Source organism: Emys orbicularis, chromosome 2, assembly GCF_028017835.1.
Source record: "Emys orbicularis isolate rEmyOrb1 chromosome 2, rEmyOrb1.hap1, whole genome shotgun sequence".
Lineage (NCBI taxonomy): Eukaryota > Metazoa > Chordata > Testudines > Emydidae > Emys > Emys orbicularis.
This window is the reverse complement of record NC_088684.1, coordinates 115,582,912-115,603,072: the sequence shown is the minus strand read 5'-3', so window position 1 is coordinate 115,603,072 and position 20,161 is coordinate 115,582,912. Positions and strand designations below refer to the sequence as shown.

General features: G+C 46.5%; 1 protein-coding gene across 1 annotated transcript; it reads left to right on the top strand.

The window, feature by feature from the left end:
• Positions 1-2,438: 2,438 nt before the first annotated feature.
• Positions 2,439-19,760, top strand: SMIM13 (small integral membrane protein 13). The gene is made up of 2 exons (XM_065397750.1): positions 2,439-2,514; positions 19,567-19,760. Exons 1-2 carry the CDS (start codon positions 2,439-2,441, stop codon positions 19,758-19,760), a joined length of 270 nt encoding a protein of 89 aa, XP_065253822.1.
• The last annotated feature ends 401 nt before the right edge of the window (positions 19,761-20,161 follow it).

Below are 20,161 nucleotides of genomic sequence, written 5' to 3'. Positions count from 1 at the left end.
AGGAGGTGAGCAGCCCTCAGTGGTGAAAGAACAGGTTAAGGACTATTTAGAAAAGCTGGACATGCACAAGTCCATGGGGCCGGATGCAATGCATCCAAGGCTGCTGAGGGAGCTGGCTGATGTGATTGCAAAGCCATTGGCCATTATCTTTGAAAATTCGTGGTGATCTGGGGAGGTCCCAGACGATTGGAAAAAGGCAAATATAGTGCCCATAATTTAAAAAGGCAAGAAAGAGAACCCGGGGAACTACAGACCGGTCAGCCTCACTTCAGTCCCCGGCAAAATCATGGAGCAGGTCCTTAAGGAATCCATTTTGAAGCACTTGGAGGAGAGAAAGGTGATCAGGAACAGTCAACATGGATTCACCAAGGGCAAGTCATGCCTGACCAACCTGATTGCCTTCTATGATGAGATAACTGGCTCTGTGGATATGGGGAAAGTGGTAGATGTGATATATCTTGACTTTAGCATAGCTTTTTATATGGTCTCTAACAGTATTCTTGCCAGCAAGTTAAAGAAGTATGGATTATAAAGTGGATAGAAAGCTGGCTAGATTATCGGGCTCAACAGGTAGTGATCAACGGCTAGATGTTTAGTTGGCAGCTGGTATCAAGCGGAGTGCACCAGGGGTCAGTCCTGGGGCTGGTTTTGTTCAACATCTTTATTAATTAACTGGATGATTGGATTAATTGCACCCTCAGCAAGTTCGCAGATGACACTATGCTGGGGGGAGAGGTAGATAGGCTGGAGGGTAGGGATAGGGTCCAGAGTGACATAGACAAATTGGAGGATTGGGCCAAGAGAAATCTGATGAGGTTCAACAAGGAGAAGTGCAGAGTCCTGCACTTAGGAAGGAACAATCCCATGCAGCGCTACAGGCTGTGGACCGACTGGCTAGGCAGCAGTTCTGCAGAAAAGGACCTGGGGATTACAGTGGACGAGAAGCTGGATATGAGTCAGCAGTGTGCCCTCGTTGGCAAGGCCAATGGCATATTGGGCTGCATTAGTAGGAGTGTTGCCAGCAGATCGAGGGAAGTGATTATTCCCCTTTATTCGGCACTGGTGAGGCCTCATCTGGAGTATTGTGTCCAGTTTTGGTCCCCCCACTACCGAAGGGATGTGGACAAGTTGGAGAGAGTCCAGTGAAGGGCAACAAAAATGATTTGGGGGCTGGGGCACATGACTTATGAGGAGAGGCTGAGGGAACTGAGGTTATTTAGTCTGCAGAAGAGAAGAGTGGGGGGGGATTTGATAGCAGCCTTCAACTACCCGAAAGGGGATTCCAAAAAGGATGGAGCTAGGCTGTTCTCAGTGGTACCAGATGACAGAACAAGGAGCAATGGTCTCAAGTTGCAGTGGGGGAGGTTTAGGTTGGATATTAAGGAACACTATTTCACTAGGAGGGTGGTGAAGCACTGGAATGGGTTACCTAGGGAGATGGTGGAATCTCCTTCCTTAGAGGTGTTTAAGGTAGGGTGACCAGCCAGCAAGTGTGAAAAATCGGGACGGGGGTGGGGGGTAATAGGAGCCTATATAAGAAAAAGCCCCAAATATTGGGACTGTCCCTATAAAATCGGGACATCTGGTCTCCCTAGTTTAAGATCAGGCTTGACAAAGCCCTGGCTGGGATGAGTTAGTTGGGGACTGGTCCTGCATTGAGCAGGGGGTTGGACTAGAACCTCCTGAGGTCCCTTGCAGCTAGGGTGACCAGCCAGCAAGTGTGAAACACTGGGGCAGGGGGTGGGGGGTAACAGGAGCCTATATAAGAAAAAGACCCCCAAACCGGGGCTGTCCCTATACAATTGGGACATCTGGTCTCCCTACGCCCGGCCAGGGGGTAAAGATAACCGCAACCGCGGTGGGCCATGCTGGGAACCGTAGTTTGCAACAACGGCAACCGCGGCAGCCGTTACACTCCAACTCCCAGCGTGCCCTGCGCTGCTGGTTGGCTGGCGTCACCGTGATGCGTTTCGACGCAGCCTCCCGCGCGCCGCCCATGAACTGGGGGCCTCTCGCGCCGGGTTGTCAGGGAGAAAAGCTGCCGCCGCTGGGCCTCTGCCATTGGGGGTTCGCAGCCCCTCCTCCGGCGCGGCGGCCGGCAGCGGAGCCACGCGGGGCGCCACCTCCTCCTAGCCGGCGGGTCTCAGGCGGCGGCCGGGCGCGTCCCCCCCGCTGTGCCCCCTGGGGTCCCAGTGCCGCCATCCCTCCCTCCCCGCTGGCCCCAAATCTGTGCCTGCCCCTCCCGCACCGCCGGCCTGGCCCCGCCGCCCAGGAGCCCTGGGGTGGCTCATAACCAGACTCAGCCCCCGCACCCCCCACCGAGCCCTTCTCCGGTGCAGCGAGTGCGGCCAGCCTCGTCCCTCCATGCGCCGTGGTGATGCTGCTGCGCCCTCCCTGCGGGTAACAGCGCCCAGCGCCTTCCGCTCCGGCCGGCCAAGATGTGGCAGAGCGTCGGGCTGACGCTGCTGGTGATCGTGGCCACCCTGGCCTGTGTGCTCTTGTTCATGCTGTGCGGTGAGTACGCACCCTAGCTCTGTTTGTGTGTGTGTCCCCCTGCTAGGGTGACCAGATAGCAAGTGTGAAAAATCGGGATGGGGTGGGGGGTAATAGGAGCCTATATAAGAAAAAGACCCCAAAATCAGGACTGTCCCTATAAAATCAGGACATCTGGTCACCCTACCCCCTGCTGCCCTGTCCCTCTCCGCGGAGTCCTCTTCGGCGTTGCCGGGGAAGGGAGGGGGGAGGAACATGGTGCCCGGTCAAGGGTCTCGCTCACAGCGCCCTCTTTGCTTGTTTTCAAATATTTGAGCCTTGAAATGTTTCCCGAGCTGAATTCACTACACCGATCGGAAGTTGACATCTTTTTGGGAAATGTGCTGCTGAACAGTTATTATCTGCTGATAGGACAGTATTGAGGGCAATAGAAATACTAATGAATGACTAAAATTTGAGACTAAAGGAAGGACCTTTATGGAGTCCCATAAAGATAGGCACTTAAGGACACTCTATAGGTGTCTCTTGTATTTTAAAAAAATCAAAGAGAGAAAGAGCAGAATTTTGGATGTTCTGTAAGATGCAATCTGATCAGCTTCCTCATTTTCTTTACACTGCCATGGTAAACGTTGATTGGAATGCAGACCTTACGAAAAAAGCATGTAACAGGAGTGATGTTGAAAGACTAGGATTGTTCTGTAATATTCAGGCAGGAGGCTACACCAGCATCCTCCTCTCTCTCCCCCCATATATAACAGGTAGTAAGAACTTAACTGAAGAGTCTTATTAAATTCTTTGCATAAATGCTTTTTACCTTAGTCAGAAAATAAAATGATGATGTATTAAATTGATTAAAAATGCTTAAAGGACAGGAGCTTCCTCATCCTAAGTAAAATTTTGACTGAATTTAATGGACGTTTTAATAATTTGGAAACAGGTTATAGACAGAGAATTAGAGCCGCCAATGACTTTGTTGTTGTTTATCTACATTGAAAGTGTACCCAGAGCAGGAAGCTGTTGTTTTCATTGACTTAGGAATCAGGCATATCTTTATCCTATCTCTCACTATATGTACAGTCAATGCAGGTTACACAGGCTATTTACATATTTAGATGACAATTTTCCATCAGGACAGACCATTTGTTAGTAAGGATAATAAAATAACTTCTCTGAGTTGTTTGTTTTATTAGTCTTGAACTTGACAGGTGTTGAAAATCCCACAATCAACTTAACTGTGTTGAACTTATAGTACAGTAAGTTTTAGAGCAGTGGTTTTCAAACTTTTTTTTCTGGTGACCCAGTTGAAGAAAATTGTTGATGTCTGTGACCCAGCAGAGCTAGGGATGAGGGGTTTGTGGTGTGGGAGGAGGCTCAGGGTTGGGGAAGAGGGTTAGAGTGCTGGGGTGAGGGCTGCAGGATGGGGCCGGGAATGAGGGGTTCAGGGTGTGGGAGGGGGTTCTGGGCTGGGGCAGGGGGTTGGGTTGCAGGAGGGGGGTCAGGGCTCTGGGCTCTGGGCTGGGGGTGCAGGCTCCGGGGTGGGGTTGGGGATGAGAGGTTTGGGGTGGAGAAGGGGGCTCTGGGTTTGGGGGGGCTCAGGGCTGGTGTAGGGGATTGGAGTGTGGGGTTGGGGCGCAGGCTTACCTCCAGTGGCTCCCAGTCAGCAGCGCAGCAGGGGTGCTAAGGCAGGCTTCCCGCCTGTCCTGGCACCACAGACTGCGCTGCGCCCCGGAAGCGGCCAGCAGCAGGTCCGGCTCCTAGGCGGAAGCGCGCAAGTGGCTCTGCATGGCTCTCATCTGCAGGCCCCACCTCCCACAGCAGAGCCAGTGCCCCGTGGCCCCCCTGCCGGACCTGCTGCTGGCTGCTTCCAGGGCACAACGCTGTGTCTGAACAGGAGGGACTACTAGATTTTAATGGCCGGGTGCTGAGCAATATGACCTAGTGCCTTGCATTCCACGACCCAGTACTGGGTTGTGACCCGAAGTTTGAAAACCACTGTTTTAGAACCCTATCCTTCCAAGACTTCACACACGAGTAAGGGTACTTGTGTTTGAATGTTGGCAGGATTGGGCCCTGAGTTTTCTAGTAACATAAGTACAGTAACTCCTCACTTAACGTAGTTATGTTCCTGAAAAATGCAACTTTAAGTGAAACGATGTTAAGCGAATCCAATTTCCCCATAAGAATGAATGTAAGTGGGGGGTGGGGTTAAGTTCCAGGGAAATTTTTTTTTTGCCATACAGTACAGTACTATAGTTGGGAGGTGCCCCCCGCCTTACCCCACACAGGCACAGCCCACTGACATTGGAGACAATGAGGCAGGCAAGGAGGCGGAAGGTGCTGTAAGCTAGGAGAAGCACGTTGCGCAGCGGCAGCTTCCCCTACTCTGCAAGCAGGGGGCTCAACCCTCAGTCTGCCCACGCCCCCTCTTCTCCCAAGCCCCCACCCTTAACCCGCCTCTTCTTCCCCCCCCTCCCCCTTTACTCAGCACGCCGCATCCTTGCTCCTCCCTCTCCTGCCTGCGGCAATCAGCTGGCTTGCAGCGTGCAGGAGGCAGGCGGGAGGAGCGAGGACACGGCGCGCAGGCTCTCCCCTGCCTCCTGAACCAGAGGCGGGGAGGGAAGGGGTAGGTGCGCCGCGTCCTCGCTCCTCCCCCCTCCTGCCCGTGGCAATCAGCTGGCTTGCGATGTTCAGGGGGCAGGAGAGTGGGGGAGGAGCGAGGACTCAGTGCACAGACTCCCCCTGCCTCCTGTCTGTGGCAGTCAGCTGGTTTGCGGCATTGGGGAGGGAGGGGGAGCCTGTGCGCCGAGTCTTCGCTCCTCCCCCCTCCCTCAACACTGCAAGCCAGCTGATTGCCGCGGGCAGGAGGAGGGGGGGAAGGCGCTGATCCGTGGGGTATGCTGGCAGGCGGGAGGTGCGCGGGGGGGGGGCATAGGGGAGCTGATGGGGGGGCTGCCAGTGTGTACAAAGCAGGCAATCAAACGACGTTATAGCAAAGCATTGCACAACTTTAAATGGAGCATGTTCTGTAATTGAGCAGGGACGTAAGATCAAAACAACGTTAAGCGAGAGGACGTTAAGTGGGAAGTTACTGTAGAAGAGTCTCTAGTAATAACTGTGGTTTCTTGGGTGAAAAATGATTTACTGGGCACTCTCTCCAAGTTCATTGTTTTGGCAAATAGTCTAAATATTTGTATTGCCTCTTGCTATAATTCTTTCTGTGTGAGTGTTAGAAGTCTTCAGTGGTAGATTAATTCTTCCCAGAAAGGACCTAACCCTAGTGCCACTGAAGTTAATGTTAAAACTCCAATTGATTTCAGTTGTACTGGTTTGGGCCCAATTTTCCTACATGCCACAATGCTAGTCGCCATATAAATTGTTGTAATAGCAGTAATAAAGCTAACTTATTTCCATTTCACTTGAGTCAGGTAGTGACTAGATGCCATTAGTAAGGGAGAGCCCCTTTTCTATCAAACCAAACTTGGTGGGGAAGCTGGGGTGTTAAAACTATTCTAGGCCCTTTTTCAATACTTTTAATTCACATACAAAATCATAGCATGCATGGCCTAGGGAAGAGAGAATACATGGAGATTCAAATTGCAGAGTTAGCTATATATGCAAAACTTCAGAAAACGTTTGCTGATCTTTTTGTCTGTTACAAACACTTCAGAATTTTTCAGTCATCTCTAGAAGTTGTTAAAAAATACAGTATCAATTATATTTATCATAATAAATGATGGAATAGCAGAGTGAAAAATGATATTTAGCATTCATTGCTAAGATAATGTGTCTAAAATTGTGGGGTTTGTTTTGGTTTTGGGCTGTGGGGTTTGGTGTGGGGATTTTTTTTAGGTTTTGTTCAGGAAATCTTGATTTAAATCAATTTTAATCTTGTTTTGCTTTTGTAATTTTTAGTTATTTTCCTAAAGAAAGGTTGATTCTCATTAGTTGGTAACTATTAAAACTTGCTGATTTGCAAATAAACATAGCCTTTACACTGACTTGGTACACTGATATGAGACAACAGACGACCCTTCAAATTCAAACCGCATAGGTCCAAATGAGCAGTCTTGGGTGGAGCTTCAATCCAGGAATCCAAGACTTTGTGTCTCTTTGCAAATGTTCTTTGTGCCATAAGGTACCCCATCATACAGTTTCGTTTAACACTTACCCTATAACAGCAACTCGTGTCAAACAGTTTCAACTTGACATGGTCCCTTCTCCACACCATCAAACTGCTGAATACTTCCTGTGATTTAAGGTAGCTTTGCATGCTTGGGCTACTAAGGAAGACTCAATACCGAGTTTAAATCGGTTAGTGTAGTAGTCTCAAAAAGCAGTTTAATATCACATCACTTAATACATTACAATGCTTTAGCTGAAACTGTTATTTACTACTAAGCATTTAACAAATATTTAAACAAATCTGCTTCAAGAAGGCAACTTACATTTTCTATTAATGTTTGCATGCATATAGATATATACAGTAGACACCATTAAAAAGTTCACTACTTCATGAACACAGTTAAATTTATTTTTGCCTCCCCCTCCCCCCCCCAGTGCCCACAATGTGCTTTGCACTTAGGCCTGGTCTACACTACGACTTTAATTCGGATTTAGCTGCTTTAATTCGAATTAACGCTTGACCCGTCCACACAACAAAGCCATTTAATTCGAATTAAAGAGCCCTTTAATTCGATTTCTGTACTCCTCCTCGACAAGAGGAGTAGCGTCAAAATCGGTATTGTTAATCCGAATTAAGGGTAGTGTGGCCGCAATTTGATGTTATTGGCAATTAGATGTTATTGGCTACCCACAATGCAACGCTCTGGAAATCGATGCTACTACGGTAGCTTGGACGCACACCACCGAATTAATGGTGCCTAGTGTGGCCGAATACATTCGAATTTATAAAATCGGTTTCCTAAATTCGAATTATATAAATTCGTATTAATCCCGTAGTGTAGACATACCCTTAGACACAGGAAAGAAGTCATGTCCCTGCCCATGAATTCACCACAGCTCCATTAATTTCACCTTACTTCCCTGCCCCGACCCGCTACCAGTAGTAAAGTTAAGCATGTGCTTAAATGTTTTCAGGATTGGGGCATGAGTTTTGTAGGGGGACTACTGCTAGTGCCATAATGAAATCAACTGTTGTGGCCTGTTACAGTGTTGTTTTTAGTGGTATATACTTTGAACTCTGTAGCCAATATATTTCATTTTTTGCTTATTGTCTATTCCTAACATATTAATGGAATAATACTGGCACTACATATTCTTTTATCTAATTACAGAAAGATTTTTATAAAGGTTTAACCAAACGGGAAAAAATGTCTGATTCCTGTTTCAAAGGTGATGTGTACAACTCCTATTTGTAGTTACAAATTTATATTTAACACTTGGATCTGGTGGACATGTGTAGTGCTATTTGAATTTCCACTCTTTAACACAAATATGGTTAGTGTGTGCCATGCTGAATTAGTTCCCCTTTTTTATCATGCAACTTAAATTAGTTTTTACCACTCTTCTAAAGAGAAAAGAGAAAAATCTAAAACATTAAATGTCTACAGGAATTAATCACATTAGAAAAATTAAGTGTTCAGCCATGTAAAGACAATAAGCCAAAATATTCAAACATATATGCCTAAAGTTAGGCACCTACATTCTTATTTAAATAAAAATCCCTGAATAGGTGCCCTGCTCTTGAATTGCTTGGTTTCCACAATTCCCATTATCATCAGTGGGAATTGATGCCTTTCAGAGTCTTGGTTAAACCTGGGGGCGGGGGGGAAACGGGGGGCTCTTGCAGTTAAAAAAAATCTATTTGTAAACTGAGCACATTTGTTATAGAAATGATTGAGAAACTGTAAACATGGCTGTTTGTCAGTCACTCTTTAAAGTTGAACTTCACTTCTAGCAACTTTGCTTCTGTTTCTTTTCCTTTCATTTCTTCTCAACTATTTAGGATTTTGTTATTGTTTTCTGCTTTTTTCTCCCTGCCACTTGTGTGCTATCCTGTGTTCATCGTGTGCCCATTTGAGTTATTAGGACTGGTGGTAGCGAGCAAGATAAGACTTTCAAGTTTGTCCCACTTACATCCTCATTGCTGGTTTCTGACCAAATTGTTGGTCAAGGCAGAGTGAGCCTTGCTCAGTAGTCTGGATGCCTCCACCTTACACTGCAGCAAAGGAGAAAAGTGAGATCTGAAGCAGCTCCTTTCCCACGGGAGCTCAGGGTCCTTCAGCAGATGTGACTTTTCTATTCCTATCAGGATCTGCTGTAGGAGGAGTCTGCCACTCCTCATTTGCTAGAGCTCCAACAGGTCAGTAGAAGAACTGAGATGACTCTAGTGAGTAAGGGGCTCCAGCAGCAAGGCATAGGACTCTTCTGCCTAGAGAAAAGCACTATTCCTGGTGCCGTGAAACGAGCACATACTCCCAGTGATCACACAGCTAATTTAAGGATCAGCCTGGGTCTCAAATAGCAGTCATTTAAATCTGTATAATTTCCCCCCTCTCTTTGTCTTACTGCTGCCTATTTCAGGACTTTCCTTTTTCTTCCTCACTCCCTTCCATCAGGTCAGATTTTGACCTCCCCAGTCATTCCCTCCCTCCCTCCCGTTTTCCCTTTTGGCTTAATATCCTTCCTTTCCTCCTCAATCTTTTTTAGCCTACCTTCTTTCACTTCGCTGCTTTAGCCTTGGTTGTCTCCTGCCTCTTGTCATTGGTAGTAAAAAGCTTTAACATGTCAAGAGCTATGGTCATCATACTTGTGTGCCACAACAGACCTAGGTTTCATGGTCATGCAGACCTGAATAAACACAATGGTATACATATAACATCACACACTCTTGTGCAAATGGTGGGATCTTGACAATATTGAAGCACAGTCCAGGAAGTGAGGTTAGGATGAAGTGTCAGGCAAGCTGAACTCTGATATTACTAACTTGGGCATTTGTTGTCTGTACTTGATTTATTTTCTCACAATAGGCACACATTGAGCTACACTGTGACTGCAAAGAGGTACATTTTGCTATGTGCTGAAAATTTCTAGTGAACTTTTGACTAGCAGGATGTGGTTTGACTTACATCTTGCCTAAAAAGAAAAAACCCCAAAACAGATTTAACAAACATTGAGATAGGGGACTTCTGTGTACTATTTCAGAAGGCTGAATTCACTTGTAGACAGGAACGCTCTTAAGACACAAGCTGTTCTTTAATGCTACATTCAGTTGTTTCATAACTCTTTAATTTCACAGACCTTCAAAGTGTAAGGCCATGTCTACACTACCACTTATGTTGGCAAAACGTATGTCACTCAGGGGTGTGGAAACACCCCCCGAGTGACATACGTTTTGCCAGCATAAATTCCATCTGTGCACAGCGCTAGATCAGCAGAAGAAGCTACCACCACTCATTGGGGGTGGTTGAATTATATTGATGGGAGAGCTCCCTCCCATTGCCATAGAAAGGCTACACAAGATATCTTACAGCAGCGCCGCTCCATGGGTACAGAGGTGCCACTGTAAGGTCTTTAATGTAGACATTGCCTAAGAGACCTAAACCAACATTGTCTTTCTAAGGACAGTTAAAAAGAAAATGCCCTTTCCTTTGAAGTTGTCTTTAAAACGTGCTTGTAAAGAGGAGCTAGCAAGGCGATAAATTCTTTTCCTATTGGGAATGAAATAGGCCTGGACTGTATTTGAAAAGTTGCACTGAGGGAGAATCAAGCTCAAAGAGCCCTGTGGAGCCAAGCCTCACATACTATGTCTATTGCATGTACATGGCCTATGTTACCATAGTATTTGAGCCCTTCACAATTCTTTAACATTTATTCTCACAACACTGCTGTGAGGGAGGGCGCTGCTCTTGGTCTTTCTGTGTCTACTCCCCATCTGTAAAATTGGGATCAGGCACAGAGACTATGTCTACACTGCACTTTTGTCATCAAAACGTTTGTTCAGGGGTGTGACACACGCCCCTCCCCCCGAACGACAAAAGTTTTAACAGCAAAAAGCACTGGTGTGGACAGCGCTTCGTCGGCAGCAGACGCTTTCCCAGCAATGAAGCTACCGCCCCTTGTTGGCTAGTCCCAGATGGTGGCTAGTCCTCGCCCTTTCCCCCGCCCTCCAACATTAGTCCAGCCGCAAAATTCAGCTAGGCCGCATTCCATCTCCGGGCAGTCCCCCCTCTTATGTCCTGGCCCCCACACTGCCAGTACGCAAGCTGTCCGGGGCAACTGGGGACTCGCCTGGACTCCTTCTTCCTTTCCAGGCCCTTCCCAGGGGTGGGGGGATGTTCTGAGGGTCTTTTCCCCCACTCCAGCTCCCGGCATGTCTGACCCTCCTTTTGGGGGAAGTCCGCCTCCGCATACTCCTCAGTTAACTTAACTGCAGCCTCCATGGTGCCCGACTGGTGTCACCTGACCTAGACTCACACGTTCTCAGGGAGGCCCTGTAAAAACTGTTCGAGGATCACTTGGTCCATGATTTTCCCCACCGTTTGGGTATCCGGCCGCAACCAACAAGTGGCCCAGTGGGTCAGCTTTTGGGCGAAGGCTCGGTGCCGCAAACCCCCCGTCCACCAGGGCAACTGAAACTTCTGCCAGTATTTCTCCGCTGACAGCCCTACGCGGTCTAGGACGGCCACCTTCACTGCCTCATAGTCTTTGGCCTGGTCGTTGCTCAGCACCATATAAGCTGCTTGAGCCTCACTGGTCAGATAGGGAGCCAGCCGTAGGGCCAAGGTTACCCAATCCCATCCGGTGTCCAGGGTTACCCTCTCAAAGGTACAGAAGAAAGCGTCCGGGTCATCAGCAGGGCCCGTCTTACACAGGTCCAATCCCGTCGCGTAGATGTCATCACACCCTGTGGGACTCACCAGTCTCTGGAGGAGCTGCTGCTGCACATTGGCCTCCTCCCTTATAAAGTCTTGCAGGGTTTTCTTCAGGGTGGATTTGATTTAAATCAAATTGATTTAAATCACTAGTCAGGAAGACTTGATTTAATCATGGATTTCTACATAAAAGTGCGTTCTTGTTGGTTGTTATAACCTTAATACATATAATTCACAGGTAGAGGAACTTCATTAATATATTCCCAAACTGGGTCTCTTTTATGGCCTGCTGCCATTATAGGTTTTCCCTTCTAGTGAGAGAATGGTATGGTAGATCTCAAATCAATGAAGGCTACACTCAGAAAGACCTCTGGAATATGCTGCTCAAACAGTTTCACTTTTGTTTCTACTGCCTATTCCTCCCTTCTCACATTTATCTCCAGACTTCTCGTTGTCCAGATCTATTCCGCCCCCAACAATCTTCTATTCGTTGAACTTTTTGAAACTTTGCACTTTTAGAGAGCGGAAAGGGATTGATTCTGTGTACATAAATTTGCAGAGGGACAATAGGCTTGAGATCTGTTATTTCTCACCTCTATTATTTATTTAAAAATATTTTTGCTGTTAACACGCATGTTACCTCTGGAGACACAAATCCACAGTTTGAGAACTGCAAAACTAAGCATCTCTGATGGTATCTTCTAGACTTAGCACTGAGTCCCATTGGGTAGATAGAAAGATTAACCTAAATAATCTATACAGAAGCCCCTGGAACCCCATAAGATTGGGTCCCTAATCCATGAACTATTGGAACTCATTTACAAAACTTTTCTTAAACATTACATGAATATACTGTCTCATACTATAGAATTAATAATCCCTATTCCATGATGTGATATCTTTGAGCTATAATGTATCTGAATTAAAACTATCTTTAGAAAGATTTTTTTCCTCAAAAAGCATTTTATAAAAAAAATCTGATTGTAATTTAAAAAATCCGATTTGAAAAATTTTTTTTTGTTTGTTTGTTTAAATCATTGATTTTTATCTACCCTGGTTTTCTGTTGCTCCGCTTGCCAGGTGAGTAAGGCCTGCCTCTCTAGCTGGTGGGATTGCTGGAAGGCTTGCAGTATATTCCAGGGAGGGATAGCTCAGTGGTTTGAGCATTGGCCTGCTAAACCCAGGGTTGTGAGTTCAGTCCTTGAGGGGGTCACTTAGGGATCTGGGGCAAAAATCAGTACTTGGTCCTGCTAGTGAAGGCAGGGAGCTGGACTCGATGACCTTTCAGGGTCCCTTCCAGCTCTATGAGATAGGTGTATATCTCCATATATTTTTTGCATCTCCTCCTGCTGCTTCACTAGCCACTGCAGGGTCCCCTCCATCTCCAGGTCGCCAAACTCTTTCACTGTCTTGAGATCCCAGACAAGCGCCCATGTGTAGCGAGTCGTAGTGGGCCCCTCTGGTTTCTGCCCCTGCTTCCCTCAGGTTGGTGCAAACACCAGTGCTCTTTATTTATAGCTTTTTCCCACCACCACCTTACTATCTATGTACAGGTTTTTCACAGTCAAACTTTGCCAGCAGCAGACTAGAGGGCCCCACCCCTCTCTGTGCCTGGCCTTTCTTTTCCCTCCCTCCTTTCTCTCTGGCTTCTTGCCTGCCAGCCTTTGTAGACCCTGGCTAATTCGGCTGGCAGCTGTTTCTCATTGCCAGATAGGAATAGGGCTCTTCAACCAGCCCTAATTCATTCCCCTTGATTGGGGCTGGAGTTGCGGGCTGCAGGGACGTGCTGGCCGCTGCTTCTCGCAGCTCCCGTTGGCTGGGAACAGCGAACTGTAGCCACTGGGAGCTGCGGGGGGCTGTACCTGTGGACTGTCAACGTCAGCAAAACGTCTCGTGGCCCACAATGAGATTACCCTGATGGGCCATATGCGGCCTGTGGGCCACAGGTTGCCCACCACTGATGTATGGTGATTATCATTTGATAATGCTCTTAATATTCCCAAGTATCAGTAGTCTGGGTATACATGTTGTTTGAATTATAAAGGATGAAATACCTTAAATCTGTCACTAGACTATCTTTGTACCATCAACATAGTATTGCCAGATTGAGACCATTCTCAGTGAGATACTTGAAAATGCTGACAGGCCTCTCTTTCCCCCCCCCCCCCCCCCATAATCTGTTTTGACTGTCAATTTTCTTCCTGACCACGTTATATCTAAGGAGCAGTTTGTGTCCTTACAAGCATTCAGCAATTCCAGTATAACACCTATGTTTTTAAAGAGACCCAATTTAAAAATCACTCTTCTTTGAATCTTTTTATTTAGTATTGCTTCAGATAACACTTTCTTAAATCAGAGATTACACTGTGACTGAAAGCAATTAGACAAAAAGGCTTTATCCACTTTGATTACATTATGTGGGGACACTTCCAGGGTTTCCCCTGTATAGTCAGTCAGTTTTACATGTTTATGTGGGCCTTTTACACAGCAAGGGGAGAGAACCTGTTGGAGAAGAAAATAAGAAAATGGCTGTAAAACCTCCACAATTGGCAGTGGCAGTTTGGAGCAGGTGTTGTACCTCAAAGTATTTCTAACTTTTTTAATATAAATGTCTAGATTTCAAATTCACCATCTCTTTAGCATCATGACATTGGCTTTCTGTAAAATCCTGCGCTGCTTTTTAAATCTGTATAGTGATTCAGTGTACTTAGCTGACCGTAAATTCTTAGTTGCCCAGTGAGGTCTGAATTGGTTGGTTATCAAATATGTCCAAATTCTTGTCTTAAACTTAAAAGTTTTGTAGATATACAAATGATCATTTATATAATGAATGGCCCAATTCGCAAAGATAAAAGGAACACTTATTGTGTAATACCAAGTGATGTGCTCGGTGCCCCACTTACGCTGGTAATCTAGGGTATTAAATACATTTCAGTATTTTTCGTTCATCTTTTAAATGAGCTATTCTAAAGCACCCTGTGACAGGTTGGATCACAGAAACCCCCTTGGGAGCTGCCACCCGATGTGCAAAGACTACCTCTGCTCCTGTTTTCCCTGCCAGCTCAGGACTCCAGCACCCTGTCTTGCTGAGCCAGACACTCCCATCTGCTCCAACACAGACCCAGGGTCTGAATCACTTGCCCCAAAGCTGCAAGTTTACCTGAAAACAGCTCACAGAAGTGTGCTTGTCTCTAGCACTCAGATGCTCAACTCCCAATGGGGTCTAAACCCAGATAAATCCATTTTACCCTGCATAAAGCTTATGCAGGGCAAACTCTTAAATTGTTCGCCCTCTGTAACACTGATAGAGAGATATGCACAGTTGTTTGCTCCCCCAGGTATTAATACATACTCTGAGTAAATTACTAAATAAAAAGTGATTTTATTAAATACAGACAGTAGGATTTAAGTGGTTCCAAGTAGTAACAGACAGAACAAAGTAAGTCACCAAGCAAAATAAAATAAAATGCGCAAATCTATGCCTAATCAAACTGAATACAGATAATCTCACCCTCAGAGATGCTTCAGTAAGTTTTTTCTCAGACTGGACACCTTCCAGGCCTGGGCACAATTCTTTCCCCGGTACAGCTCTTGTTCCAGCTCAGGTGATAGCTAGGGGATTCTTCATGATGGCTCCTCTCCACCTTTGTTCTCTTCCACCTCTTTATATATCTTTTGCATAAGGCGGGAACCCTTTGTCCCTCTGGGTTTTCACACCCCCCTCCCCCCGGAAAAGCACCAGGTTAAAGATGGATTCCAGTTCAGGTGACATGATCACATGTCACTGCAAAACTTCATTGCCCACTTGCCAGCACACACATATACAGGAAGACTAACAGGTAAACACAGCCATCTGCAGACAATGGTCCTGGTTAATGGGAGTCATCAAGATTCCAAACCATCATTAATGGCCCACACTTTACATAATTACAATAGGCCCTCAGAGTTATGTTTTATATTTCTAGTTTTAGATACAAGAGTGGTACATTTCTACAAATAGGATGATCACACTCAGTAGATTATGAGCTTTGTAATGATACCTTACAAGAGACCTTTTGCACGAAGCATATCCCAGTTACATTATATTCACTTATTATCATGTTTTTATAAAACCATATAGACTGCACAACGTCACACACTCTATACTATTTTGTGGAAGATGCTAAATATTTTGATGTCTTGTTTTGTGCTGTCCCTAGAATTAAAACTGTACACTTTATGATGTGAATTGGCTTTCTTTGAAGGGCTTCTAGGAAAAAAATTAGATAATTTGTGGTCTGTTTTTTCTTCATATATGCTTTTGTAAGGTCTAATAAAGTATATTACATCTTTTTAAAAAAATTAAATCGAGTGTCTGATTTAGTGGCAAGAATGAGGACTATTAGAACTGGAGATTCATAGCTGCTTCATAGGTTTTCTTTAATTGTAATATTCTGAGTATCATTCATATATATTAAATGTATATGAAAATAGAAAACTAGTAGCAATGAGTACAGTTTTAATCCTAGCAATATGTATATTGCTGTTAGTTTTCTGTTTTCATTTGACACACTTAGTGTTGTTTTTTTTTCTCTCTCTCTCCTGTGAGTAGAAACTAACGTGCCTTTGCAGTGTTTGATTGCTTTTCTATAAGAACTGGGCCAGTGAGGGAAAGAGGATTTAACTACAGATTCTGTAGAGACAGTTGATCGTAGGGCATAAAAAATAATCTTTTTGAGACTGAGACTGACTGCCTAGATGTCTCTGTATTGTTGTCATCTTCCTTGATGACTCTTGCGTTCTTGTCCACATTTAAAGGATGTCTATTATCATTCTCTGGTGACACCTAAAATAAATAATCAAGACTGGTTCTGCTAGTTCTGGGCAAACAAGTTTTTTAAAGGTAATTTAAAATTCATATAGGCCAGTGATTTAAATTTGGAATTGACAGGATTTTCCCAGTTTATGACATGAGTCAAAGTATTAATGATTAACTCTAAGCAGGATAAACTTAACATTTCTAATATAACAAATAACACTTTTGTATAGCATAATTTTTCAAATCATTGTCCGTAACGTTTACTAAAAATACCTCTGACTAAAACTTGGGGGTGGGTGGGACTGGGGGAGGGCGGCCCGGGTGCTGGGGGTGGGGGCGAGTTGGCGGGGCCAGCAGGCTCCCTACCTGGCTCCGCGCCTCCCCTGCAGCAGCAGAATTTGGGTGTGGGAGGAGGCAGGAGATTGGGGCACAGGACGGGGTGAGGCGGGCTTTGGGTGGCTCTTACCTGGGGGGGCTCCCCAGAAGCAGCAACCTCCCCCTTGCTCAGCTGCTAGGCAGAGGCGTGGCCCGGCAGCTCTGCGTGCTGCCTCTGCCCAGAGTGCTGGCCTCGCAGCTCCCATTGGCCGGGAACCGCAGCCAATGGGAGCTGCGAGGGTGGTGCCTGCAGGCAGAGGCAGTGCACACGGCAGAGCTGCCTGGCCACGCTTCTGCCTAGCAGCTGAGCCAGGGGGACGTTGCTGCTTCCGGGAAGCCCTCCAGGTAAGGGCCACCCATAGCCCTCCTCACCCCGTCCCGTGCCCCAGCCCCCTCCCACACCCAAACTCCTCTGCTGCTGGTGGGGTGAGGGGTGGGGCGGTAGCCCAAGACTGCCCCAGCAGCTGCCGGTACGACTGCCACAAGGGCTGCCTGAGCTACCCCGGAGCCAGGTGCACCGGCTGCTGCAGAAGTCACGGAGGTCATGGAAAGTCATGGAATCCATGACTTCCGTGACCTCTGTGACAAACTCGCAGCCTTAATTATGATGGTAGCATTTAAGAGTCCCAGTCATCGGGGCCTCATTGTGCTAGACACTTTGCAAATGCATAACAAAGAGGCAGTCACTTCCTCAGAGAGCTTACAATTGAAGTATATGATTAGAGACAACAGTGGATGCAACAAGCAGAAAGAGGGAGCGCAAGGAAATAGCCAACAAAACCAGTAATCACAGTTCAACAGCTTCCCTAAACATAGTCAAGTTTTTTTTTTGTAGGCATCACGGTAGAGGAGAGTTTTAAGGAAGGATATGGGAGACAGTAAGATGGCTTTTCAGATATTTAGCGGAGATCCTTCCATGCTTGAGGAGAGGCATGGAAGACAACATAAAGATGTTGGTTTGGAAAATGTAACAATTGGGCTTAAAGACTGGAAACATTGACAGAGCAGAATTTACTCCTGGGGGAATTCTGCATGTGCGCAGAATTCCTCTTTCCCGCAGATTTCTTTGCTTTCTCACAGAAAAATGACTTTCTGACAGGGAAGCAAAGGGAAGATGCAAGAGCAGTCTTGCACCACTCGCTAGCAGTGCAGGTACATTTTCAGGCACCCGGAGCACCTGGCAGAGAGGTAAATCACCATGGGGCTGGGAACACCCCAGCCAGTGGCTCTTACGCTGAGCCAGGATCAGCTGCTAGTCCTGTCTGGGCTGGAGGCTGGAGAGGATGGGACGACTTCTTCCCCTGCGAGGAGTGTCTGGGACGGTGTTGGACCCACCCCCAAGAAACCTCCCCCAGCTGCAGGAAGTGCAGCATCCTCCCCTGCTTCATGCCCCCATTGCTCCTCAACTGTGGGGGGAGGGCTCGCTGTACAGGGAACTGCTCCCCCATCCACCCAACCCCCATGCATCCGGACCTCCCATACCCAGACACCCCTGCCAAGCCTCAGTGAGCACATTTAGCCCTCCATACCTGCACCTCAACCCCACTGAACCTCAACCCCTGCACCTGGAGCCCCTCTGCACCCAGACCTCCTGCCTCCGAACCCCCACCCCTGCACCCAGACCACCCCCCACTGAGCTCCCTGCACTCAAACCCCCACCCTGATGCCTCACCCTGAGCCCCCACTGACCCCCAACTAGCTGCACCCAGACCCCCACACCCAGAACCCCCGACCCCCCATGCTCAGACCGTTCCACTGAGCCCCAACCACCTTCACCTGGAAGCCTCTGAAGAGTCGCATTGCCCCTGCATCTGGAAACTCTCTCCCTTCCCCCCTCTCCCCCCCACGAACCTCTGTGCATCCAGATCTCCCCCCCCCCCCCCCCGGGCTGCCTGCACCCAGATTGTCCCACACAGAATCCTCTCACCCACACCTGAATCCCCCCACACTGAGCCTGCCTGCCCCACACCTGGTGTGGAGGGGCAGGGCCCCAGGGTGTTTCTGGGGCAGGCCCAGGCCTTGTGCTTTGTCAGGGTTGGGTGGTGCCTCACCGCTGAGTCCTTGTCCTGGGGGTGGGGGGCTGCAGGGTGATCTCCTACCTTCAGCAAGCCAGTGGCCTGTGCTCCCCACTGCCATGCTGGAGCCTCTGCATTTATTTATTGACAAATAAAACTTGCAGAATTTTAAAATATTGTGCACGGAATTTTTGATTTTTTGGTGCAGAATGCCCTCAGTAGTAAGAATTGAAAGATGACATCTTGATGTCCTATTCAAGATAATGGGTAGATTGGGGGTAGGCTGTGCAGGGAATTAAAAATGAAGACTTACTACTGTAATTTGCTGTTCTGATAAAACAGCACATGTTTTAAATTGCCTTTTATAGTCCCTTCCCTGTATATGGAGGTGGGGGTGGGAGGAGCTGTGCAATGCTAAATTGTGTTCCCTGATCATTTTAACTTTTCTGTAATGGAATCTTGGAAGGGTAAATGAGGTAGTACTTTGTTTAAGCAAGATTTTTGAACTGAAGGGATCACCTCTTCCAGTTGAAGTATCACTTGAGAATATTTTGAGGGCTAGAAGAATGAGAACCTTGTCAGTCTGATTCTAGAATAGAGCTGTGCTTTATACTAAATCTAAATTCTAGTCTATTTATTGAGTGAGCAAGTTTAGGCTGGAAATGCTGGGCTTATCTTTTTACAACGAAAAAGCATCATGGTCAGTCAAGAAACAAGAAGGAACCTCATTTTAACACTCAAAGGATGATACCCATAATTGTGCAATATTCATTACCCCCTGTTGCTATGCTGACATATTAACATTCATAGGGAGCTCAAGTCCTAATCTGGAATTTGAATTTGGCCTCTTCTGGTCCAGAGACAAGAGTTCTACCAGTTGAATCAAATTGAGAACTGTAGATCACTTTAAAAAATCTTTGGAAAGGGGTAATCCTTTTCTCCGTGCTGGTAAGCAGTTGATGAATGCGCTTTTTGTAGCCTGAGTTTTTCTATGTTGGAAAAATTATTGTATAACATAAATGAGTAACTCTTTGGGTTTTGTCTCCCATAGGTTGGTATGTGGTGTGGCAACTGTTTTTATCTAAATTCAAGTTCCTGAGAGAGTTGATAGGAGACACAGGATCCCAGCAGGGGGATAATGAGCCTTCAGAGTCTGAAGCTGAACAGGAGACTCCACCCACTCCACAGAGAGGTAGACCGAAATCAGCACGGCAAAGAAGGGCACCAGCAGAAGAAGCAACTTAAAAAGAGTCCTCTGGGCATTCATTAGTGACCTATGAACAGATTAAACACTTCTGCTGCACTGTGTGATTCAGCAGTTTGGTTTTACTGAAAACAATGGACTGCAAAAAAAACAAATATCTGTGAACCTTTACTTTTGGATTTCAGATATACACTACTTGAGTAGCGGTTCAGGAAGGGCTTTAATGGTAAGCCATATAGAACTAGAAAAAAGAAGGTAGGGGGAGAATCTCTCTGCCTGAAAAAGGCTGAGCTGCTGTAGCTCCCACCCCTGCAAATGGATGCTGTTTCCTGGTCCATAGGCCTAGCCTTTCCATTAGTCTGAACATGGTAAGCATCTCAGACTTGAAATGGTTGCTAACTTATTTTTATTTCACAGCACTGCAACTAGTTGCAGTAAAATT